This window comes from Cupressus sempervirens, chromosome 3 (assembly GCF_028749045.1).
Source record: "Cupressus sempervirens isolate cs-2001-9-10 chromosome 3, ASM2874904v1, whole genome shotgun sequence".
Classification (NCBI taxonomy): Eukaryota; Viridiplantae; Streptophyta; class Pinopsida; order Cupressales; family Cupressaceae; genus Cupressus; species Cupressus sempervirens.
Genome location: NC_143120.1, coordinates 37435210 through 37463091, shown reverse-complemented (window position 1 = coordinate 37463091; position 27882 = coordinate 37435210). Strand labels below are relative to the sequence as shown.

The following is a 27882-nucleotide window of genomic DNA, read 5'->3' as shown; positions in this document are numbered from 1 at the left end:
CAAACATCCTGTGTTACAAGCCTAGGTGATTTGATAGTTTGTATTACAAATGATGCTTAGTGATTTGATCACAAGCTCCGATGATAGCTTATATCACAAGATTTGTAATATGATGTGTTTTTAGGTATCATTTGTATAATGATACATCATGTTTGAAATTCAGAAAGGTATAGAGTGTATATCTATGCTTAGTCATCTCTATTGATGTTGCTAAATATGTTTCTATCACTTATCTTATCAAGTTAAGAGGGAGTGTTAATTCCTTGTAACTTTGACAAGATAAGTGTTCTAATTTTTAGATCAGTCTGACTAGATGCATGAGTTCCCTTAAGTATTGGTCACTAGAACATATTGTTCCCTCTAGAAAGATTGGATTCTTCCTTGTGGCTTTTATGAGCCTTCTTATTTACTAATATGGTTAGTTAGTTACTAACCATTAGTAATTTTTGGAATGGGCACCAATCTTGAGGAAACAATTATGTTGTTAAATAGGCCAACCTAGAGAGGGACAATGGACATGTCCATTCAATGAACATGCCCCTTGAGTTAGGTATAAGGGAGGGTTAGATTGCAGATTAGAAGACACACCGAAATCTATAAGTCTGCTCTTCTAGCAATTTGCCCAAATAGAATCAAGACAGAGGATTGTAAACATTTGCAGAAGATCCTTGATATTAACAGATGCATTAATTCAGTTTATCCTCCAATGCGCCAGCCTTAGGATTGATCAATCTAGCTCAAGTTCCAAACGCAAAGACCCACAAAAATTCTTCTTCCCTCCGATTTTTGCACACCAGTCCTTTACCAACAATCTACAGCCTTAATTATATAAGTCGCAGGTCATATAGGACAGTTGTGACCCGTTAAGGTAAACGTTGGAGCAATAAAGAAATCGCAGGCCACCAAAAGAGCATTCGCTCTTGTCACATTGATTGTCGCCCGTACAAAACGTTGTAATACTGGACCCACATGAAATCACAGTCCACAAACGTAAGTCGCACGCCCCTGTAATTATTAACATTGAACTGTAATGGGGTCGTGGGTCAGGGAAATGGCTTGGGATCCACTTGCCGCCCAACCTCTGCAGACACGATTTGGCTCAAAGATTGCCAATTGTGTAAATAAGAATCAAAACGTTGTCTTGCAGAGATAAATCGTTGTCCAGTAAAGTCTCAATTTCAAACTATTTCAACACCAGCTATTTGTCCAGAATAATTCAATGATTTCTCTTCTCAAATCCACCAGAATACTACCAACAATGAATTCCCCTTAGTCACAGATTAAGCAGTAGGGAGAATGGGCAATTGAATACTTCAGCACAATTGCCAATGACAATACCACAAAACTTCCAAAATTCAAAAGAAACCCTCAGCCAAATGCACAAGAAATTTAATAATATTCAAGACAATCTTCCCTCAACAAAAAGCTGTATTTATAACACAAATTGAGCCATCCGACTTCATTTTCACACCTTCCTCTTAAAAGACAACTTTATAATATAAAGTTATTAACACTTTATAATATAAAGTACTATGCTTATTAAATATGAAATAAATCATCATTAAGTCAATAAGCGTGCCGATAAAGAACTTCAATACAAAATTCCAGAGAGATCAAGCATCCAGAATTGGAGAACCATCCTGCCTGAATTGCTCAATCCAAAAATAGAAACTTACCAAAAGAGACTTACTAAAAAACTAAGTCCAAAAATAGCAATCTCATGACAAAGACCCCCAAATCCAGTCATCAGCTCACGAGGGTCGTGATAATGAGCTGACAAATTCACACTACAAAAACCTGCTAAATCAGGGATAGTACAATCTATTCCTTTTTATTTTAACATATATATATATATATATATATATATATATATATATAGAGAGAGAGAGAGAGAGAGATTTATATGATGAGCCTATATAAATCTTTTACTCAATTCCTATTCTCAAATTAATATATATATATATCAAATATAAATCTGCAAACACATTTATATATTCTGCACCTTCTTTAAAGTTTCTTCATTTTCTCCTTTATATTATTCTTCTTATTTTCTTTAAACACTTGTTGTGAGGTTCTCACATCATTGCCCCTAAATTTTCAGGACCTCCTTTTTTTGATCGCCTTAGCAAAATTTTTCAGAGTTGTCCAAAAGTTTTAATTTGAAAATTTTATGCTTTGCACGCTTTTGGGCCAAGAGGGATGCGATTGGATGTCTTTCTTCACCCGATCTTAACTTGATTTTTTGGAACTTGTAATTTTATCCTTAGGCCAAGCAAATTTCAAAGACAACATTTTCAGTGGTTAGAACAATATTCGGTAGGATAAATTTAAAAAAAATTTAAAAATTGGGACTTAGACGGATTTTGGAAATTGGATGTAATTGTATAATCTTGAGCATTTTCAAAATGAAATTTTTTTAGATTTAATTGCTTTGGAAAATCTTGAATTTTTTGGTGAAAAGAGAAAATTTTCTGATAGTGAAATTAAATTGGAAAAATTGATTTTGAATGCTAGAAAATGGATTTATTTTGGTTAAAAAATTAAAATTGCATTGCAAAATTGAAGGTGGGCTTAATTGCAAAATTTTGCATTAAATTGGTTAAAATTGCCTTGAAAATTTTTAAAATATTAAAAGAGATTGGTAATTTAAAATTGAAACTCGATTTTAGCTTGCTAAATCCGATTTTAATGATATTTTAACTACCAAAATGTTATTAAATGAAAATTTTAACATCTCCAAGGCTTTCCTAATTTTGTTTTGCAATTTTTGGTCACAACCGGCCAATTAAATGAGCAAATTTCACTATGGGAAAAATAAATTTTAGCATAGCATTTAAAGTTGGGCCATTAATAAAACACTAATCTAATTTTCCTCTCCTATAGGGCTAGTCGGCCAACTGGAGGGAGCAAGGGGATTGTGGTATAAGAGGGCTCTCCCCCCTCTCATTTCCTCATTCCATCTCATCTTTCTTCTCTTGTTTGACAATTTTTGGAGGAGCAGCTTTCTTCTATGCTTGGCGATTTTTTCTCTTGGAGGGGCAACTTGCAAACTTGCGCGATTTTCTTTGGCAGTCTTCTCCTTCCTTGGCAGTTTTGGTTTTGCTAGGGCATCACTATTTGCAAGGAGGCTTACATTTTCTAAAGTCTGATCCGAATCCAAAAAGGGCCCGATTATTGGTAAAAGACAAAATTAAGGTGAAATTCTACTCATTTTAGAGGTGAAAATTGGTTTAAAGGTAGATTCCACTACTTGTTCTTGCTTGGTTTCGTTTCCTTTATATTCTTCTTGCATTCATCATCTCATTGATAGGTTGAAGTTTCGAGAGATAAGTGTAGATTTCATGATAGGACACTTGGCGAGGCAGAAATAAACTAGACCACCTTAGGTTGAAGTTGGGAGATATAAGTATAGTCCATCCTAAGGTAACGAAAAGGCAGAAATAAGTGGTAGTCCCACCCCTAGATTGAAGGTTGGAGATTGATAAGTGTAGAGATAGAACTTGGCGAGGCAGAAATAAGCTAAATTCCATCGATAGAAAGAAGGTTGGAGATCGATAAGGGTAGTCCATATCACTTAGAACGAATGGACAAAAATAACTGTTTAAAATGGTAGATGTTAGTGCAAGCAAGAACCCAAATGGAACGAACATCAAAAAAGACAAGGAAGACATGATGTCTAAGACCACCTTCTTCTCGAAAGTGAGGAGAATAAGTGATACCAATATCGGCATAGTAAACATGATACAGTTAAAGGACAGATTGAAGGAAGGACAATCCCCCATAGCAAAGGAAATTTACAAAAGCAGAATTGTACACGCGGCGGCCTTCCCTCCTACCTTGTCTTCTCCAGAATTGGTAATGGAGTGTGCATCCGGGTTTGACTAGGTTAGTAAGTCCATCATTTATGATGAAGGGAAGAAAGTGTTAGCCAACACCGGTGAACAAGTGGTCGAAGAAGCATTTAATATCCCCAAGTACAAAGGCATGATAGTAGTAATGATGGATTAGGCGGCTAAGTTATTCCAAGATAACTAGGAGGTTTATTTTGTTCATCTAAAACAGGATTGGCTACACGAGGGTAAGAAGAGAGTTACCAGATCATCAAGGCTCACCGTGTTAGATTTCAAATCAGAATATGGCGATCTCACTGTGCTTCTCAGCTGGATCATGGGCTTAGCTCAAGGTATGCAATTTGAAAACTGGATGTACTTCTTTATTGACGAAATTGAAAAAGGAAAACGAAGATTTGATTAGGCTAGGATCATAAACGAAAATCTAGAATTGCAACTTAAGACCGTGCAAAATCAAAAACAATTCTACATGGAGTCCTATATGTTATATCTGATTGCGAGATTGTATGAAAAACCTGGACTTAAGGCCTTAGGAGTAATTGGCAATGGGTCGGAGCAATGTTTGGTGCATGAGTGCTATCCACAGCTTCACTTGTGCAACAACAAAGACTATAAGATGTTTTGTGATGCCTTTGACATGAAAACGGCAAAGATATTGCAAGGGACACCTGCTAAGAGACTCTCAGTGGAGGCAGAAGCAAAAGTTAAGAAGTATGGGAATTGGTTCATCAAATTTCCGCAATTCACCTATATTAGAGTAGCAAGAAGCACAGTATGTCCCAAGAGACTTCCAAGGTACCCACCCCACAAGGTAGTTTCGATGGAATTGGCTAGGCAACTAGAGCATTATGATAGAATGATGAAACTTAAAGGTGAGACAGGCATTACCTTCTCATTTGGAATTGGCAATGATAGTTGCCCCAATCCTATTGCCTTTGCAGCTGCGAAGAAAGAATTAGAATGGTATCATCTAACATGGTATAGAGCAAGGCAAGGATTTGATCCTAATGGTCTTATCAAGGCATCTCATGGGAATACATTCAAACATGTTCCTACTATAGAGTATTTCTGGGCCAATGCACAGGATGACTTTCACATGAGAAAGCTAGCTTTCTCAAGATTGTCAGTGAACATGATGAGGGCAATCAGATGGAGAGGTCTTGATATTCCCAATCAACTGGAAGATGATGAAAATGTGCTAAGAAAAGATTATGATACAGTGGATGGAACGGAGTTGAATCCAGTGGATTGGGATGATCATCAAGATCCTTCCTTGGAGGCAATTACAAGGACGGTCGATTTGCACACCGAGTCATGGTACAATGAGAAGTTAAGGAAATTACAAAGTTAGAGGGTACACCTTACTTATGAGAAGATGAAACCAAAGGAATGTCCAGTAGAATCAGTCGGACAGAAGGGTGAAGGAAGTAGCCAGCAGCAATGAACAGTTAGAAGCAAGAAGAGAGGTTTGGAGGTTGAGAAAGGAAAAGACCATCAGGAACCTCCAGCAAAGAAACAGAAGGCAACACCATCAAGGGAGAGCATAATTGAGGCTAGAGGCCAAGAAGATAATACTAATGGACAAGGGGCCACGGTAGAAGTGAGCTCTAATTCAGAATCAAGCGGTTACAGTGATAGCACCGAGTACTCTCCTCTCTCAGAGAACCAACATGGAGAAGATATGACAGTCACTAGTGAAGAAGATAGGCCAATTGATATTGAGGAAATAAGCCAGGCACCTAAGGCCGTTGGTGATGCTTTGCTAGTCAAACCGAATCCAAATTTGGGGAGATGCACGGCACCACTATGGTTAAGGAAAATGCTTACGCCAAGAGGTGAGGTAGTGACTGTCCGAACAGTTGAAGACATCCAAGGATTAGTAGAAAAGGGTGATAGTGAGAACCAGAAACAAATTGCAAAAGCAGTGGCAAAGGTAATCAGGAACGACAATAATGGTCACCGGAAGGTTCAGAAAGCTATACCAATGGTTAACAAGGCATTAGATGAGATTGTGGCTCAGGAATATGAGATAGTAGAGCATAACTTGGGAAGAATCACGGATGACATGGAATGTGAGGAGATCCAGAAAGGCATCGTTTCAATCAGAGAAAGATTGAGGAAGCCAAACGAAAGGATTGTAAAGTTGGAGGCCAAAAACAAGCATTGAAGAGATTGCCAACCTGTCCAACAGTTGCACCAGGCAACCCTTCCTCAAGACAGCAAGGGCAACATAGAAGAGATATCGACTCAACTGCATGAAGTCAAGGATTGGATCCATGATAAAATCCAAGATGGGCGAAATTTCTTGTCTTCCTTTGTCTTGACATTCAAGTCATTGGTGGCTATTAGAGATAAATTCAGAACATTTGAGGGTGAGTGGAAGGATTTCCTTCCAGTCAAGGACTTAGCCATTCCCAGGCTACAGGCATTCATTGAGCTACCAAAGAAATATTTGGAAAAAGCCAAGTTGGTAGACAAAGGAGGATTGAGTACGATGGAGTCTTGGTTTGTTGCCTTGACTATCAAATCGAGAACATTTGAAGAGGTACAAAACGAGATTACACAACACAGTCCAGGCATTGCCACTTCCATTTCAACCATGATGAGTGATGTTGGGGCTGCACTTGATTTTGACGATATCAAAGAGGAGAACATCAATGAGATAGAATTTGGATCGAGATTGGATGAATTGGGGAAGGTTGCCATCAAGAAGAAACATTTGGGCACCCTTGCCTCCCTTAATGCCTTTATCGGATACGCAAAAGAATATGAAAAGGATCATGAGAAAACACTGCAAGCAGCAAGCAACATGATGAATTCAGCTAAAATCAAGATGAAACATACACCTTGCCCTCCCATGAAGGAAGTCAACAACAAGCTAGTCAAGTTCATCACTTTGGCTAAAAAAAGGTAGAACTATATTAGAAGATCATTCGATGTAAGCCCAAGTGGCAAATTCTCCTTCTTGGGTAGGATAAGTGTCTGATTCTGATTGGCTACCATTTAGGTGCCTTCTCATCGGTTGCCACTTTGTCTTTTTTTTCATTGGTCCATTGATGAGGTGGCATCTTCTCATTGGCTGATGGGGTGGCAACCCCAATTAGGGTTTCTAGGTTCCAATTTGGATCGTTGGTTTTGCCTCTTAATCTCTACCGTTGGTTGTAATTTTGGCCTCTATATAAGGCCATTTCTCTCATTTGTAAAGGGTCGGAGAAAATTGTTGCTAAGATAATGCCAAAATCGCTTCTCTTTATCATTGTTGTGACTTGCATGGTGATTAAGAACATTTGGTGTTATTGCATGGTTTCTACTTCCAATAGTTAAAATTAGATTTCCTTTGAAGTTGTTAAAGTCGATTTCATTTTGAGAAAGTTGCTAAGTAGGAGTAAGAGTAGATGGATAGTTGCAAGGTAATATTAGTGGATGTTTGATAGGGATCTATAACTAGGCCACTAGCATTCTAGTGGCTTGTTAGGAAGCCTCGCGTGGTAATTAAGTCACTTTCCCTTGAATCATTGCATCTATGGAGGTAGAGCCGCTGGTTAGCTTTCATTAGATTCGATCCCCGTCCATTTGCTAATCTTTCTATTCATAGTAGTAGGAGTAGAGCAGTGAGTAGCTTAGTATTTGGAGTTTTGAAGAAAGAAGTTAGAAGAAGCATCATTGGTAAACACACCCCCATCATCACCACCATCTACATTATCTAGCATTCATATATTTTACCAACCCATTATCATCACCATCATCCCAAAACCCAAATTATCCTTGAATGAACAACGTAAGGCCGCCTACGTGATTACCAACAAATCACATCAATAACTGAGTTAGTATCCACAGGTGTAAGGAACATTGGAGTTGTTCTCATGTCTTCATGAGCATTAACTTTTCAAGAGAGGAATTGAGTGTTTGATATCCCATATCAAGTGTTTAAATGCTATATGTTATGTAGTGGTAAAAAACTAACATCAACAACACTCTGCACTTCCATACTACTCTTCTGATCAATTATTCATTCTACATTTATGGCCCATTCACCAGAATGGTGTGAAATTTTAAAGTGAAAAGCTATATCTTTTGAAAATGAATAACACCTTGATTGTAATCGCACTTTTTACTAACTCAAATCGTTTTAATATAATCGCAACTTTTTAAACATGTACTTCAAATGACTTTGATCGATTTATTCATTATTTTAATAATTAGAAAACCATATTATATTGGTACTTGTTTTGACTTCTTGTTATATTGAAATCATCTGCCATTCTTTGACAGTCGCTGCTTACTCGATCGCCAATGTTATTTGAAAATGATAATGGCTGCATGACTTCTGATATTTACTGCTGCATTGATTTTCCTATGTATTCCATTGAGTTGCATCTACACAGGAAACTCAACCCTTATCTCAACAATATATTTTTTATCACATACAATGTGACGTGAGAACACAGATCACCGATGGATTCAAGCACCACATATACATTTCGTCATTCTTTTTTAAAATAATTCTGCAGCTTCCATTAATCATTGTTTTCTTAACATGGAATCATTTCTTTAATAACAGCATATCACACCACTACTATACCTTTCCAACATTGCATATACTATCTGGATGACTTTAGAAAGTTTGTGGTGATATTATTTTTCTTGGACCTGTCGTCTTAAAAATGATTATATTGTTCTGTGCAACTCAACGCTGATATGGAGCATCTGATCGCTGAAGTGGAGTATGTTAATCTTCATCATTCAACCCCCTTTTGGGCCTTGATATATTATTGTTGCAGGTTTGAAGTAACCGTCTCACTTGACATGGAGTTCTATGTCTACCCTTCACTCATGCCTCCTGTATTTTATCATGTATTAACTTCTTTGTCTTGTATCAGGGCTCCAAGATATTATTGCTTTCACTCCTTCATATCGAATATTGCTGCTGCTATGTGTTTACCATTTCCAACACTGCTAGAGTATCTTCACGTTGTGTGTAAACATATCTGTCATTTAATAATATATCAAACCTTTGTAAAACACTTATCCGCTGCTGTAGGATGTGTGTAGTTCTGACTATTGCAATTTGCACATTGAATTTACTGTCCATTACTTTATGTGCTTGCTGTACATTTTTCTACAGCCGTCCTTATCTCCAATGCTGAACGTATTCAGATAACCATCAATACTGCTCTCTTTGTCATGTATACTCATTGCACTCTATTTATTTATTTTATTGCGCTTTCAAACTTGCTCTTGTATTGATTTCTTATGCAGATCTATTCAAAACTCTGATTGACATCTTTATATATTCATGCTTCTCGCGCTGATTAAAACTTCTCCTTTTACGTACTCAAGATGACATGTCAAGAATGGCTGTCGTTTTTGTTCTGAACCTTGTCTTTCATTGGGGTCTGTCTTCCTTAGTGCAGATCTCGGTTATATACAAGATGGCATCAGCATCTTTTATGGTTTTTCTCTGTTTAGTACTTGACTTCCATCTTTGTCTTAACCCGGTTTCTCAAGGAATATAATTCAATGTCTTAACCAATTATACTTTGCCTTATGTATCCAACTATTCAAGACTTTTGGATTTAGCAGGCAGACAGGAACTTTTTGGTGGTTTTTTTTTTCATAATAATAATTTATTAAAACAGTTTCTAACATTTTCTTATAGCCTTATTGACATCAATAACAATTGACATCAATCTCATTATTCCTTTGACATCAATGACGAATTTGCATCAAGAGGACTTGACACTATCAATGATAGATGAACTACTCCGTATAATGATCAAGTCATCAACATAAAGCACAAGTATCAAGTGTGAGTAATCCCTCTGAAGAATGTAGACATTTGAATCTGAATGACACTTGGCGAATCTTGCTGAGAGAAGAAAGAAAGCTATCTTGGCATACCAAGCCCTATGAGCCTGTTTGAGTCCATAGATAGACTTCCACAACCTGCGAACCATAGACGTATCCTATTTGAATTCCTATGGCTGCTCCATATAAATTTCCTCAAGAAGATTCCCAAGTAGAAACGCAACCTTCACATCCATCTGATGTACAGCCCAACCACGAGCTGCAGCAATAGCAAGTGTCAATCGAATGGAGTTCATCTTAGCAATGGATGCAAACATCTCAATATAGTCAACACTAGGAACCTAGGAGAAACCTTTCACAACAAGTCTAGCCTTATACTTATCCACACTGCCATCCACTGCCAACTTGGTCCAATAGGTCCACTTACAACAAACCAACTTTCTTCCCTTGTGAGAGGAACTATGTCCAAAGTGTTATTCCTTATCAAAGAGTTATATTCTTCCTCCATTTTTCCTCCATAGCTTTGTCCCACAAAGGGACCCCTAAAGCTTTCTTAAATGACTGTAAATTGGAAGCAATTGCTATTTAAGCATGTAGAAATGATTTATGTTGTGCCCTTGACCTCCTAGTGTCTGAAGCATTCCCCACCATTGAACCTAATGAATCAAGTGTTTTTTGTGCCCAACGAGGTCTAGTGAAAGAAGAAGATGAAGAAGAAATGTCCTTAGCTATTTCTTGACCTTGCAAAGGTGGTGGCCTGCAAGTCAGATTTGAAGGAGTTTCATCTTCCAAGTCACCATCATCACTATCACTTTCCATGGAGGAACTAGTTGAAGAAGCCAAACTAGGACAATTCTCTTCAAAGTGAAAGCTCCTCTCATAGAAAATCTCATGTGTCTCTGGATCCTTTGTATGCCTTAAGAGTCTCGACATAACCAGCAAATATGCACAGTCTACTTTGTGGTTCCAATGCCTTGCATTTCTGCGGAGGTATTCTTGCCCAAGCTAGACAACCAAAGACTCTATAATGTTTCACAATTGGTTTTCTTCCACACCAAGCTTCGATAGGAGTGACTCCATCCAAGGCCTCATTAGGACTTGTATTTTAAATGTGATTGGCACAACACATACCTTCAGCCCAAAAAGCTTGATCAAGAGACTTGTTTTGTAGCATACAAGTGGTCATTGCATTAAAGGGTTCTATTCTCCTTTCTGCAACACCATTCTCTTGTGGAGTGTATGCAACTGTATGTTGAAGATCAATACCCTCATATGTATAAAAGTCTATAAGCCTTGAGTTCACATGCTCCCATCTATTGTTTGACGAAGAATCTTGATGGTTTCCCCTGATTGCTTCTCAACTTGAGCCTTGAAGGTGTGAAACTTATCAAACACTTCACTCTTATGAGTAAGAAAGAAGGCCCTATCATCAATAAAGGTGAGTAAATAGCGAGCCTTGCCAAATGATGGAGCTGCAAATGGGCCAGCTACATCACTATCAACCAATTCAAGAACAATTGTTGCTCTCCAAGACTTCCCCTTAAACATTTTGTCGAGATGCTTGCCCACTTCGCAACCTCCATACACGCTCGGAATATTTGAATTGAGGTAGACCCTTGACCATATCCATGTTGCTAAGCTGTTGAGGATAGCGATAGTTGAGATGTCCAAATCTTTCATGCCAAAGTTTGCTTTGTGAAATTGAGTATGTGAACAAGACATAGTTTTCTTTGTGAATTTGAGTATGTCAACAAAACATGCGAACTAGACTTAGGCACAAAGTGAAAAAAAGAATAGAGCATAATGTCATGATTAGCCTTGCCAATTGCCACCATGGAATCTTCCTTAAGATTTTTTACTACAACTAAATCAAGTAGCAACTCAAACTTTATTTCCACATTCATAGTGAGTGATTTGGTAGATTGAAAGGAGGTTTGTGCTAAGCTTGGGAACATGAAGAACATCTTTGAAAACTCCATTGGTCAATATCCCCTTTCCCTTCAATTTCCACTTGTGTATCATCTCCAACATAGATGTCAGGTACCTTGGATGGTTCTAAAAAAGAAAATTGCTCCTTTGAAGCACCCATATGATGTATAGCACCCAAATCAAAAGTCCATTCCTTTGAACTAGTTAAACTTGCGACCAACGCTTGTCCATTAACCTTTGAAGTAGCAGATGATGACCTCTTTTTCTTGTAGGCATTTGGCAAGTTGATGTTGTTCTTCTTGAGAATGTTTGTCAACTAATCAATTTTCTTTTCCTTGCAATTATGCTCATCATGATTAGGCTTCTTGCACTAAGCAAAAATTAGTTTCTCCTTCTTCCTAAAGTTGTTCTCCTTATTGTTGGAAAAAGACTTGGCTTGTTGTGAGGAGGAAGATTGTTGTGTCCCAACTCGTGATTTTTCCTTCACTGCTTTTGCTGCTTCTTGAAATTCTTACTAACATTGATTCCCTTTATTAGCCACCAATGCCTTAGACTTTGAAGACTTGAGAATCCCCATACTCATCAACCTATCTTGTTCTAAGACCAACATTTTTGCAAAGGACTCGAATGAAGGCTTGGTGAAGGTACTTCCCATGGTTAACCAATGAGTATTGTAACTTGAAACAAAAGCTGCATATTCAGGAGGAAGATGTTTCAATTACCAAAATCCTTAAGTTGTGCTCTATAGTCATTGACTTTGTTGAGATAATCTTGTATGGTGTCAAATTTCCTATGATCTAATTTGAGAAGATCATCCTCAATGGTGCATGTCATGTCTTCATCTCCTTTACCATACAAGTCTGCAAGTTTATCCCAAGCTTCTTTAGCATTACTGATGTTTTTGATGTGACAAGTGACTGCATCTAAGGTATATTTTAGCAAGGTTCCTAAAGCCTTAGATTGTTTTGTTTTCCAAGTATATATCATAGTTGCATCAGCATCATCAGCCGGTTGTTTAAATGAACCATCCACATAAGGAGTTAAGCCTTTTATCAATAACTTGCCCCATACATTATCTTTCCATGTAGCATAGTTATGTAGATTTAATTTTGCAATAGAACCCATGATAAAGAACTGAAAGAGCACAAGAAAGAAAGAGACACAAGCACACAAGACAAACCCCCTTTCACTCAACCAAATAACCCCCAAAAAAGATGATTTTGGAACTTTACATATAGTGTGTGTACTATAAAAGTGAAAAGATTTTTGGGAAAAAATCAGTAAATCAAAAGAGTTTGATTTTTTGAAAAAATCGGGAATTAATTGGGAAAAAATCGTATGTGTGAAAAAGCAAATAAACTTGTAGTAAAACGGTAAAAATTTACTTTTAAAAAAAAATTAAGGAGCATTTCCACATTATGGATATATTTGTAGTGAATAGATTTTCATTATTTACATTTTCATATAGATATTATTGATTTCATTTCAAAAAACATAGCATGATAGCGTGAAAGCTAACTAGATGGAGACAATTGTCAAATGTCAATTACAATATAGTTTATTACTTCGAACAAAGTCAACCTATAAACTAAGTACAAAGTTCAAAGAACTCAAAAGTAGTCAATGACGTGCTAGAGGGCAGGAGGCCCTGTTGATGCTTCCCCTTGGGAAGTCCCCAACTTAAGTCCAACAAAACTTTGGCGAATGTTTGCCTCTTCCAAGATTTGAATATCTGCAAGGTCAAGGGCAGCAGCAGCAGCATATTCAAAAACATCATCATCACATTCAGGCGCCACAATCCACTCAGACTCTAGATCTATCTCGTCAAAGATCAATTAGGGAGTCATCCTCAATACTTCTTGTTATTTTCCATACAGATATTAGTCTTTGCCTATAAATTCAAAACCCAATGAGAACATCTTCAATTCAATGCAAGATAATAAATTATAAAACTCCTACCTTGAGCTTTCTTCAACTCCAATTTTAGGTTGTGGTTGACAAACACCAAGCCATTCATTCGTTCTTGTGTTAGATGGTTATGTTTCTTGGAATGTATGTGTTCAAAAACACTCCAATTACACTCACAAGCAGATGAGCTGCATAGCTGGGTCAAAATGTGTATTGCAATCCACTGGAGATTTTTGCATTCGTGACCAAAACATTCCCACCATTGAGCTGAAAAATAGATCATGGGGAGATGATACCATGTACAAATATCTTCAAATCTTAACAAATTTGTTGATCATGTCAACCAAAACACTGGAATATCAAAAGTTCATACATAAGAGTTTACCCGGTTGGAAAGAAATGTTGCCTTCCTTGGCAGCCCTAGAAGAGAGAAAACCCTTTCCCTTTTATACATTTGTATCTCTGACCTAACGTCTTTCAATTTCAGTGTGTTTTGAAACATTTTTTTCCCATGCAGATGAACAAGCCTTGTGTGATCTCAGCATCAATATTTGCAAACTTGTGTTGTAGAACAATGAGGGATTCAGAAAGTACCTTGTAGCATGCAAAGGAGAGTGCATCTGTCTATCCCTTCTCCTCTCAATTATGTCCCATAATGGTTGATACCTCATCCTGTCATTTTCCTACCTAGTCTTCATCACCTCCTTGGCCCTATCCATGGCCTCACACAAATATCCCATTCGGGATTTATCCCCATCCACTAGTCTCAATACTTTTACAAGAGGCTCTGAGAATCCTACCACCTACTCAATTGCCTCCCAAAAGTTGGGAGTATAAATGTACTCCACAACTCTTATATCATCTACTCGATTTGAGAAATCTAATTCCATCCATTCAGCTGAAACAAACATGTGTCTCAAGTTCATTTTTTGTTGAACTAGAGTCTGTAGTGCAAGGAACTGTGTTGCAAATCTTGTCACCCCCAGTCGAACCAGGTCCTTGCCACCTGTGAATTGGCACATCAAACTCAAAACCCTCATGTAATTGTAGATAAATTTAGTAACTCTATGAGCCTTTTGAAATGCCTCCTTAACCCATGCAATATTTCCAATGTCCTCTAGGGTTAGATCAAGGCAATGTGCTGCACATGGGGTAAAAAACATAGAGGGGTATTTGTCTGTCAAAAGTTTCCCAACAGGAACACAAGCAACAACATTGTCTGAAATAAGTTGAACCACGTTCTCTGGCCCCACATCTATGACTAATGAGTCATACATCTCAAACAATGCTGCTGCAGGTTTCGTTACATGTGATGCATCCACAGATTTCAGAAATATAGTGCCTCTGTCAGAACAAATGACAAAGTTGATGAGGGACCAATTCCTCCTATCTGTCCACCCATCTGACATAATGGTGTACTAGCCCACTCTAACCAATGCTCATCAACAAGTTGAACACTTTTCATTGCATCATCAAGCATACCAACCCTCATTATATCATAAGATGGGGCCTTTGCAACTGCAACACCATCCCTCATAGCTTGCCAATATGTTGATCTACAAGCATGGAATGCCACAGTAGAGAAATAAAAAAGATTGAATTCCCTACAGTGCATGTTCATAAACAACTTTCTTACACCATGTACTCTCCAAAGTAGTTTGTGATCTTAGGGTAGTAGGAGGTGCGAAGAAATCATTGATGTTCCTTCTATGTTTGGGCCACGTGCCATAGTAAGTGTTCTCACATTTATCTCATATTCCTTGAAACCCTCTCCATTATCATCATCTTCATTCAATTAATTCCTCCTAATACCTATAGAACAAGAACCTAATTCAATTCCAGTTCTTGCCTTTTTTTGCCTTGTTCTCAGCAATTCCATCAAGAGACCTTTTGCCTTGGTATGTAACATCCGCAGGGTTTTTGCAAATTGTAGTGTTATTTCCCTTTTTTATTGACAAATGTCATTTGAAGCAGTAAATTCAACCACTCATGGTATTCAGACACCAATTGCATTTAACCTTTGTTGTGCTACCAACAATCAGTGTACAATGCGTCCAGCAAAATCTTTCTCATGCGGCATTGTGATTGAGAGTCAAATTTGTAGAAGCATTTTAATCAGTGTGAAAGATTTAAATGAGGTTGTCATTGACAAAAAGTTACATAAGTGTAAATTGTAAAGATCCCTTCTATAAAAGCAATTATTTGCTATGAAGTTTGTGATGACTAGTGAGCATAAGATAGATATATGTAGCAATAATATGTTAAAGTCAAGTCCAACATGGAAGTCGATATTATATATTAAGGAGTCCAATATGACTATCCTTTCTCAAAGAAGCCACATCAGCATATGATAAAACTGAATCACGAAGAAGTTATCCGGAATTGTTATTGGTAATGATTAAAAGCATATAATGAGGGCAGACTCATTATTATTAAGAAAGTCAAACAACAAAGTTGGAGATTACTAGACAGTGATTACATAATAAGGCAAAGTTGGAGATTACTGAACAGCTGAAGTTCTGCAGTCAGAGAAATTAATAAATGTTGTGATGCTTTGTGAGCACATATTGTGATGAATATATCTAAGCAAGCTAGTCACAATATAAAACAAGTTCCATACAACGAACATATACAGAAATTAATTCACAACAAATATATTTACCTTGCACATCAAATGAAGAAATCTAATGGAGATTGTGCTACTGTGAGGTGACGATGAAAGCAGGAGATAAAAAACGTGCTAAGTATATATGAAGTCTAGACTCTAGATGATACAGTGAAGCAATAAAGCAACATGGAGGTCAACAGATAAGGTGGATTTAATATACAAATGATGGTACGCATGCGATATGTCTTCTTGGGACACACAACATGGTGTATGCAGAACAAAACAAAGGTGGGAGAACTATGTGCACACTACATATAATAAACATCATGAGAAGAAACCTATAGACACTGATCATAAAGGAACGACCAATAAAATAAGAGTTATAGCGGTCAAACCATTCATGTCAAAGATTGAATGAAAATTTATCCTCTACATAGCAGACGACACTAGTATGAAGAAAACAACAAAGCATTCACGTCAAAGTTAGTATTCACTCTAACATTGGCGTTTTCTTTGTAGAAAATACATGACAGACAAAAACATTGTGATCTCTATGCAAGACAATTTATGCAATCATATGCAAAACGGAAAATACCTAGAGATATCGACGCTCAAGAAAATTGTCCACACTGAAATGCTCAATACAGTTGATGAAATGGTGCATACACGATGCTAAATAGGAAACAATAATTTTTTTTTGGCGCCAACATTAAGACAGGAGGAATTGTCGTGAAATCGCAATTTTTATTAGCTTTTTTCTGATTATATGTTTTTATAAATCGTTGACCAATTTTAGTCTACTATTTAGGGAAAAAACTGGCAAACACCCCAACTGCCAATTAATCCCGATTATTTCTGTGCAATCGCACATTATCGCTTCACTAGTGTGTACAATTACCACTTGTCAAATTTGAACCTAAGTGGTCTTCTCATTTTGATGTTTACAACTATCTTTTTGAGGCCCAATCAGATCAAATCAATATAACTCAGAATCAAATCAAATCTGAAGTAGTGCAATGATCATACAAGGCCAAAAATGACTAAATTTTGAAAGTGATATTTTTGCCCAAACAAGGCTACATTATTATTATTGCAGATTTGGAAAGTATACAAATATTTATGCACTTTCAAGAAAAATTATACCTGAAAATGTGTCCCAATGAACCCAAATGAAGCCTCTAAAGTTTCAAAATTCAGGATTAGATAGGTACAGTGAGCCAAAAACTACAATTTCTACAAACTTCAAGCACCAAAATGAAAAATAACACCATCACTGAATAGTTCAGGAAATTCTAGCCAAAATCAAAAAGATTACACTCAATTTTGAGCTTGGATGACCAAGTTATGGCCTCTTAAAGTAGGACCTCAAATCAAAACTACAAATAGTGAGGGGTTTGAATGTACAAGATCTGATGACATCAGCAAGACTGTATGGTTTAATTTGACATCCAAACAATAATCTCAGGAGAAGAAAATCACCCAGACTTGACGGTCAAACACCCATCGAAATTAATCACATGAAATGATGATATAGTAACAATGTCAAAATTGATGCCTAAAGGGCTAGCAAAAGAAAATAAAATATTGTGAATCTGACATCCAAACGATCATCAATTTTAAACTAGTGACAATTGACATGTCAAAAAATAACTTATTATGTTGACGTGTGTTGACTAGGTGTGTGCAGCAAATTTGATGTGGCACCTGCTAAGTTGGCGTTGTGACGTGATTGAGCTCCATGTGGCACTACGTTGTTGACGTGGTAGGTGTGGTGTCAACTCCTGTCAGTATCGTGTGGCTCGTATCTGGGCAATAATGTGGTGTTGGGCCCGCATGTGTGTCTGCGTGGCTAGCGGGGAGGCTAAGTGGTTATGAAAGTGGGTTGGTGGAGGTGAGTGGCAGTGCTTTGGGTTTAATCACAAATGCACCTTGTTGTGGGTACTGGGGGTTTTTTAAATCAAAACAACGCAAAGATTAAGCTGGTGAGAAATCACTGACTTGGATGAAGATCAGGCTCACTAACTTGAGGTTCGGTGATTTGTGATTGAACTAGCTAATTCAACTCAAACACCAATTTTCCCTACTAACCCGATCCCACCTGACTTGATTATGAATTCAACTTGACCTATCTGCTTTCAGGAGTATGGCAGGCCAAGGTGTGACTACCTGAACTGACTTACTCTGTCGACTTGAGCCTGCACAACCCAATGTGACACAAGTCTGTCATGCCAATTTTTTCGCCACAAAAAAATATACTAACAAAGAATAATAATAATTGCAAATCAAAAAACGAAATCAACTGAAATGTAATAAATTTTAGATCTGAACTACAAATTCTCCAAAAATTATACCAAATTGCAAATCAGGCCTTAGAGATCCAATTCACAAAAAAAAAAGCCTCAAATTTGACTTTTTCCCAAGGTAGGTGAATTTATAGTCAAAATTCACTGGAATGGCCACCTGGATGCAATGGTGAGGTTCAATCTTACTCAAAATGTTCCTACAAAATGTTGAATCCGACTTTGAATCGTGACCCTCCAAAGGTTGAAGCAAACAAATACCTATGAAATGAACGCTCGTTGGGCTACAATACCACGTAAGAATTTGTGCAATGAAAAGATCTAGAAGCTCAAGAGATGGCACAATAAGAGAGATAGTGATGATCAAATGAGAATCTCAATAATAATCAAATGATAATGGATGAATACATCATAGAGGTGCTTCAATATATAGGCAATGCATGATAACTAGGAGTGATGCAAATAATAAGCTATTAAATAGACAAGGTGTAAGCACACATCCACCAAAGGTGGATCATCGTCCATTGTGTAACAAAGTATGTGCAACATGTGCAACATGAGAGGATGATAATGTAATAAGAACAAAAATGTATATCTCACAAACATCAAGGTGCGAGATAACAACTAAGCACAAGTAGATTTCTCATACACCATGTGCTAAAATAAAATGCAAACTCCTAGGTGTCTCGATGAAAACTAATATGCAAATCCATTATCCTAAGTAAACTTAAGTAAAGTGTAGTTAATAAATACTTAATTACATCAACAATATGCATCTATGCATGTATGTATATATGTATGCATATGCGTGTGTACATATATATGCACCTTAAAATAGAATTAAGTTTAGAATGTCATATATCTATACATATGCTATAAACAAAGCCATTACAAATTTCAAATTTTGAAACATTATCAATCTAATTTAAATTCAGGTTTCTGTATCAAAAAGATCATGCCGGCACCTCATGGTAGATAAGTTCAGGGGCTGCTAATCAGCATTCTAGGTCTTAAAAATATATAAATGACCAAACTAGAATAACTAAACATTTCAGCATTTAAAACACAAATTCCAGATGTATACCTGCTAGAGATTCATTTCAGAATCAGATTCCAGTATGTTCCATACTGGGAGAAACCTGGAAAAGTCCCACGATTCAGCAACTTAGATTTAGTGCTTGGCAAAAATATTAGCCAAGGCATCGAGAACATTAGAGATTATCATACGAGTGGCATTATTCTCAAATCTGGGCAAATATCTCTTAACCTTAGCTATTTCAAGGTTCCTTGATAGAATACGGAATTCTCATTGGCCTGGAGCTTGCTGTAGAAGAATTCATGCAATTTCAAAGGTTCAATTCTTAAATATTTTTAGAGTTCCACACTGAGACTACTGGCCGAAGAAATAATAGAATCAATTGAGCATTTATAGTGGCTCTAACCATTTCCAAAACTGGTTCTGGGATCACAACATTATTCTAGGCTTTGTCTTCCGATTTAGTAAGACGATGCATGGATAAAACGCATATCATCACAATGGCGATTGTTATTTTAATCGCACCTACACATTGACAGCACTTTGGCTACCATTTCTGATTGGTATCACTTTAAATTGTGCCGGCTCCTATCATCTCGTTTTTAGAGGACCTCATTCCCCGCGGTTTGAATTCTTGCTGAAGACAGTTCATTGGGGTAGACTCCTGAAATTTGCTGTGAGCTGTCACTGCTTCCTGACCGAACTTGAACTAGCAACAATGCCGCGAGAATTGGGCTGTGCATGGAAAGTTATCAGGCAAGACATGCTATGTGTTTTCTAATGTTCAAAATTAGAAAACACTAGTCTTAGGTCATATGGTACAGAGCCCCAAGGCATTTGGTTTATATTTTAGTTTTCATATTTTTTTTTCACCTACTTAGGCTAGAATAAACAAACCTTGGATGAAAATTCTATGGTTGTCAAAAGAAAGACACCATTTTGTATGCTTAAAGCACTTTATGCAATTTATAACCAAAAGTTGCTCATTAGGCAAATTTGGGTTTTTTAATGTTTTTGGTCAAGAAAGCCTAGGATTAGGTGGTTTTAGTTTGTTTTAGGTATGTTGGAACCTTTTCCAAATCCTAGAAATGGAATCAAGTGGAAAATGTAAAAATTGCACTTTTCGTGCAATTTGCATAGTTGAAAAGTTGTAAAAGTTGCTCAAAATTGCAACTTAGTGGGAAAAGGGTTATAACTATTATAATATTGATTGCAACCGTTGAAATACACATAGGGGAGATATATACCTAATTTGTGAGGTCTGGAGGGCATTAATGTACAGATTGGAAGAAGTTGCAAAGAATGAAATTCAGTTTTGAAGTCGTTTTTACTGTTGTTTGCACGTTGCACGAACTGTATAGACTGTCAGACCAGATCTGATGGATGTTTGAGATAGAGTTTTAAATCAGCTTTCATTTCCTTCTTGTCTCATCATTCTAAGTGTTTTCTTTCTCAAGTTATTGCACTTTTAGTGAAACTAGGTTTTTAGGACAGCATTTTGGTGCATACAGCAAAGATGGGCCTCTAACTACAATTTCCTTGGTTGGAATTTCATGACCACTTGGGAAATAATAGTTAGTAGGGTCCTCTTAAAGATTCTAGGGTTCCAAAATTGGAGGATGTGTTTTGTGATTTTTCTAATCAAGCCCTAGGTCAAGTACCATGAAAGATTTGACCTCTTGTAGTGTGCTGATTTGTGAATGGCAAGAGTTTGGGACTTGGTGAAGTGCTGAGCATTTGGAAATAAGTTATTTTAGTGTTGCCGGTCATTCCTGAGTATTGAGTTCATTTCCATGACCCCATTTCTTACTGGTTGCTTTGTAAACCAAGCCTAACTTGATCAGTTAGGTTTGTGTTGCTTTGTAAAGGAAAGGGAATGCTAGAGTGGGGCTAGAACTTGGTGCTTTGAGGTTTGAAGTAACTTTGAAAAGGGTATTCAAAAACCTAATTTGTTTTGAGTCTTGTTTGAAGCTTTGTGAAGTTAAGCCATTTCAGGAGGGCTAAAAGGGGCTCACAGGGCTACTAGGCCAATTGGGGGTTTGAGGCTTTCTGCAAGTGTATGATTCAAACTAGTGGTGTAGTCTACGGTAAATAGGTGCCCTAAGATCATTTAACATCTTAGAATCCTTGGTACAAACTTCTAGGGTGTTTTCCTAGTATTGACCTAGTTGTGGGAGATTGGTGCAAAACCCATAGAGTGGGCAAGTTTGGTTCTTTGTCCTTGTAGTCTTGGTGAAGTTGGAGAGTGTGTTTATTTGATCCATTGGAGGATTGGAGTGTGGTGAAACCTTGTAATAAGGTTGAGGATTTAATAGCCAGTTGGTTGATTTCAAGAGTGGGAAGCCCATTTGAAGCTTCTTAGTTGTGCTCTATTCATCATCATAGCACCCTTCACAGACTTATCCCATAGGAAAGGAATCATAATTGCATTTATATGGTTACGATTAAAGGCTAAGACATTATCAGTTACAGATTAAAATTTACAAAAAATGGGTGAACAGTAAAAAAGTCACAAATGCAACTACTTCTTTCATTTTGCATGTGTGCAGAGTCAAATGCTGCATATATAGCACAAACTGTGTTCATGAGCCAAACAGAATAGGTATTCACAAAACACTTTTGAAGGTGTCAGGAAAACAAGTTAGAATTTGCCTAAGGTGCTACATTATTATTCATCATTGTACAATAAAAAGCATGCATAAAGGCTGAAAAAATGAAGATTAGACTAGGTGTTTATAGGTTACTTCTGTGAATTGAAAGATTTAAAACCAATACCTGTTTTTGTCTAGGCATGTTAAGTAACAAAATAGGGTATAGCTATGGTATGGGAAAGTATTTGCTTATCAGAAAACCCCCTACAAGTGTACACTTTTATAGCAAATATCAATTACCAGATCCAGCTTAAAGTCCTTAGCCACCATAAACAAGATAATCATACAATAGATCAACAGAGAAGTTAAAATGAAAACTGAAAAAGTGGATGATGAAAAAAGAAGATAAGCACATTATGTGGAAGGAAAAAATTTAGCTAAATTTCAACATATAAGAAGTGTGCTATCTAAAGTATTCAGAATTACCTAGGGTCCAAATATGGTCTGATATCAAGCCTCTCTTGAAAGGTAACATGGCCACTCAATTTACTTAAATGGCCCCACAGATCTTGTGTAAACCGCTTTAGTTGTATGACAAGAACAGATGGTGCTTTGCTGATGAGATATCTTTTGATTGCTTCTTGCTTCACAGCATTAGGATTGAGTTCTGTTTTCTTTGGTCTTCTTTTATCCAGTACATGTCCCTTCCCAGCTGAACTATGTTTTGGGGTATGTACATTATGTCCTTCTACATTTGCAGTAATTCCTTCACCTTTTGGAACAAAGTTTGTGGAAGCAGATCTCTCAGCTTGAGTGATCCCATCAATTCCTTCCCTAAACTCCACCCCATAAGTTCTTGATAAATTCTCGTTAGAACAATCCTCTACTTGACTACATAAAACTCTTTTAGCAGAAGAATCATTTAAAGGAACACTGAGAGAGACATTCACAGGGATATTTTCTTTCCCTCTAAATGTTGTTTCCATTTGGTGAACTTCCTGATCAGATTGTTGTTCACTGTCCGCAAAACATGAACTGGACAAAAGCCCAGCATGGTCAAGTTTTGGTTCAGTCATGCCCTGCCAGTTGCCCCTTACGCTTTCATCAATGTCACTGCATCTTATTGTATCACTGCAGAACTCGGAGTTATCTGCTTTCAGGGCAGAGAGTCCAGAACTATTTTTGATAGGGGAATCTTTTGGCTCTGCATCTCTTACTTTGTCTTGTGAGCCTAATTTCTGCTCCTTCTCCACATCTATCTGTGTCCCGCCAATTGAAGATGCATCTGAAACACTATTTGCTGATCCTACAGTTGACCTTTTCTTAGTTTTCATTCCTCGATTTGCCTTTGCTTCTCTCTTTTCAAGCTTTCCAGAACACTCTACGACCTTAGTATAGCATTTCTCACACTTCCATGCATTTTCTCCAGCTAATAACTCTGCCCTTGTGAAATCTATCAAACAACCATCAAGAGACATTGGTGTAACAGTGGTCTCCATATCTTCTTTTTTTGTTTCGCTAGCTACAATAGAGCTGTCTGTACACAAAATATAATCGCCAATTGCATTCTGCAAAAATTCCTCAGACCCTTCTTCCTTTTTCTGCATATGCACCATTTCTTCCTCCTCAAACAGTTGTCCAAAACCATCAAAAGACTCCGGATCTGTACATGAAACAGCAACATTGAACTGATTGCTTAAAGCTTCCTCAGGCTCCTGAGCCAACTCCAAAGAATCTTCTTTTGCCTGAAGCTCTTGCCCAGATATTAGATCTACTTCTTTATAAGGAAGTAACAAAACATCTGAGTCCCCAACAACAAGAAGGGGAGGCTCTGTTTCAGAGCCATCAGATGCAATAAAACCACATTCAAGATTATCAATTCCTACACAATAGTTCTCAAGTTGCTGCACATTTTCAGATGTCTTACAGATATCTTGATTTAAAATACCATCAGACTCAGATCCAGATCTAAGATAATCCATCCACACAGTATCTTCTTGTGGAGCAGATGCATTCCATATGTTATCTTCTTGTGGAGCAAATTCATTCCATCCGGTATCTTCTTGCCTAGCAGATCCATTACATCGTACATCTTCTTGTAGAGTAGGCTCAATCCATTCAATATTTTCTTGTGAAGCAGACATATTCTCAGCTCTGTCTCCTGTAAATGAATTTATGTCTTCAGCACAAGATGGTGAGATTTCCTGAGAAGGCACATCTGCTTGAGCATCATAAAAGCCTGATCTCCGTTTCCCCACGTAATTTCCATTCTTAATGTTCTTGGCATTATTCTTCAACTTTGCTTTGGGAGATGATGAGCCTTTGTAACGGGACAACGAGGCCTTTTCAGTTGTTTGTTTGGTTGGAATTTGCAGTTGCAAGTCAAAAAATGGTTCATAAACCATTGAAGAATGACCACAATTGCAGCAGCAAACTGTGCTACACAATTGACCATCAAATACACGATCCACTAGAGTTACTATATCTGGTGTACTAGGCACATGGTTTGTGTTTTCATCTGTATTGTCCTTAGATGATCTCAAATCCAAAGATACAGATCCGTTTGACTTTATCATTCGTAGTTCTTCTGTACGTAAGCAATCAAGTAAATATCTCCACAACTCATGGCTATCTTGCTGCTGAAATCCCCTGAATTGCGATGCCTTGTCACAGATGGCACGGAAAAGAGCATTGGGGTTGATGGTCCCATTCACTTTCATTCCTTTTTTAGACTTAGTGAGATCTCCTTGCCCCAGCCCCTCTGAACTTGTTTCAAAATAAAGCTTCCTTAGAGCTGAAGTCATGGGTCCTTGAAATTCACCAGACTTCAGGAAATGATCACGAAGCACATCCAACGCAAGCAAATTCTGCACAACCGAATTAAAGAAACAAGTATTACCAAGATTCATCAGACCCCTAACAATGTGCCTACCAGTCCTACTGCATGAATCCTCACTACCTCCATCCAGATCCTGAGGTTGATTATTTTCAGTATCACTCAGCACATTCTCCCCAGAGCAGATGGGACCCCCATTGGCATCATCGATCATAGTTTGATTGAGTAGTTTCTCTTGAACCAACTTAAGGGCTTCCAACTGCAAGCTCTCTTCCCCATCCACAACAGAATTATCTTGCACAGTTGTTTTGCAGAGGAAACACCAACACTCAAGGCTGTCACTTTCATTGCATTGTACCACATAAGGGTGGTGTGCGTGGAGCCAGTGCTGCCAAGCATGCCCATTTGGACTAAGGCCCTTTTCTTCACCCCCACATCCCAACTGACCACAGGCTAAGCAAACCCAAATGTTTCCTGAGGGCAAATGCCTCAAATCCTGAGATCCTCCTTTGTTTTTCTGATGTTTAGCTTTCCCTTTCTTCTCCTTCTTCCCACCAATACCAGACTTTATGCACCCCAGGCATTGTAGGACTGATGATTTTCCTACCTGGCTGTTTAGTTTTTCCAAATCAATACCCTTATCCAAGTGTTTGCAGGCCTTTCCAGATATAATTGTTTCAACTCTTTGATTGTTCTCAGTTTTAGCAATGGCTTTGGAAGACTCCAACTTTTTGGGCTTTTGCACAGGTCTTTTGTGAATTTTCTTCTTCGCTTTCTTCCCCATTTACAAATATTCAGATGAAATGAGGGATGAAAAACATTTCCTTCCAATCTGCCAACAATCAAACAATATGAGCTACAATAGACAGATACTTAGATCCATAACTTAATACTCGTCACTTAAAATAAGGACAATCAAACAAAGCGAGCATATTGAAATGAAAAAGAGAAGAACACATTTACTCTTAACCTGCCCACAATATAATAATATTAGGCACAATGAAACTGATAATAGCAGCAACCACGTGCATGAAATCTTAAATCAGAACAATCTTACAAAACTTAGATTTTTTCCTAAAAAATATGTATACCAGAATTAATCTTTCAAAAAAGTAAACTAGTTCTGCTAGGTCCTACAAACCATTTTGTTCTTATGTAATTTGAAAATCATCTAAAATTATTCTGTGTAGTATTGATTTTAATGCATGCATTGTGATATGCATAACAAGCCATTATTGCCCATATGATACTAGAGGTTGTCTTATCTCTAATGGATTAATTAGACGAGCAAAGCACTCGGGGAGATATGCTACAGGCTATTTTGACCCAACGAATATTAATGCCATTGTCGCCTTATCTCAGTGGGTTCTAACGACCATTTTGGCCTAAAGAAAACTAAAAGTTATTTATTTTCAATTCGTCTCATCTTGATGCAATTGAAATATAGTTCAGAACCTATCTAAATGCTCAAGTCTGAGCAACAATAAAGATTGTTGTCTACAGCGTAACCACACCAATTTGCATTGTTCTATTGAGAGGTTTTACGGATGATTTTGTTCGATTGGGTTCAATGCAAATACATTTAAAATGTCCAAATTGCGATCATTTTTAGTCAAGTTCAATGCGAATAGCTAGAAATACCAAAACTGGGATACTGTAAAATTGGGTTCAATGCAAATAACTTCAAAATCCAATACACAACACACGAATGAAAGCCTTAGCCCTTACCTCCTTGATGGCAATTGTATAAACTGCAATTTAGATGACGCACAAAGCTACTCGATTGTATCAACAGCTAAAGCGATCACTGTTGAAGCTCTACCCTTGGCTTTGGATCTGAAGTTGAACCAGTACATAGAGATTTAGAGCTATTGAAAAAGCACATGGACATGTGTACAGAGAAAGCATAATCAGAGTTGATCATTTTTTAATTTTGTTATATTGTATTTGTCGTCCCTGTTGAGTAACTTATGTGGTCACTCTTCTCGCCATAATTAAAATAATAATAATAATTTGCCCATTTTCGGTGGGAGATTGTGTTTTGAATAAGCGGACTTGGCAGATAAACGAAAAAAATTAGAGGACGTAGGGTGATCTGTACTCCTCCCTTTAGGGCAACCCTCTAAGTATTCTAGGGCATCTCATAGTTTTGGAGATTTAAATCGATGCGTCCAAAATTTCATCCAAGTGCAATTTGGGAACAGAAAACAAACAACTGAACTACCTGATTATATTGTTGAAGATTAATTTAATTGTCGACAGGGATTCCTAAGTGTTAAGCCAAAAGAAGAAAGATTCTATTAATTTGGTTTTGTTTTTTGAATTTGTCTTTACGCTTCTCTCCTTTTAGATTCATATTTTGTTTTTCTCCTTATTTTAGGAGATTTCAAGGATAGTATAGACTTTAGTGATAATGGAGGATTTTTTTAATATTTCGGTCCTCGCTATGTCTATTTTTTTTATCTTAAATTTTATACTCGTTTGTATCTCATAATATTTAATATGTTATTTAATAATAATAAATTTAATTATAAAAATATATAAAATGTTTTTTTGTTAGTTCTAAGAGATCAAATTACTAGAAGGGGTGTGGATTAACTTAATAGTAGTAAATGAAAACTTCAAACACTCGAGTGTAATTACCCAAAAATGGTTGAGTAAACTATAAGTCTTTTTTTCAGCATTTTTAATCTCTATGCTAGACTACATCTTATGCTTACTCAATTTGCATAATTATTTAATCATTTAAGCTTTAATCAAATTGGCATTTAATCATTTATCCACTTTTATCCTATGGTTTGACCACCTTATTCTAGGTCATTATTTAATTAGAATAACTTGCTCCCTTTTAATTAAATAAATCCCCTTTATCCTATGTGCGCACATGAAAAAATAATTTCCTAATTTAAAATAAAAGAAAAAGACTTTTTGTCTACATCTTGAAAGCACACTTCCCAAAGTGAGAGGAATCCCTTTTACTACTTAATCCCTTCCACACATTTTTTGCCTCTTGTT

The 27882-nt window shown here is 37.1% G+C and overlaps 1 protein-coding gene across 1 annotated transcript in view; it reads right to left on the bottom strand.

Moving 5' to 3' along the window:
- LOC149564661 (ubiquitin carboxyl-terminal hydrolase 2-like) overlaps nt 1-27066 on the bottom strand; it is a 72709-nt gene extending 45643 nt beyond the window's left edge. Inside the window, exons 1-2 of the mRNA XM_089818219.1 lie at nt 26596-27066; nt 22518-25699 (exon numbers count right to left, since the gene is read on the bottom strand). Coding sequence (XP_089674345.1) covers nt 22518-25651 — 3134 coding nt within the window. The 5' untranslated portion in view covers nt 25652-25699; nt 26596-27066. The remainder of the gene's footprint in view (nt 1-22517; nt 25700-26595) is intronic.
- Between the last annotated feature and the right edge of the window lie 816 nt (nt 27067-27882).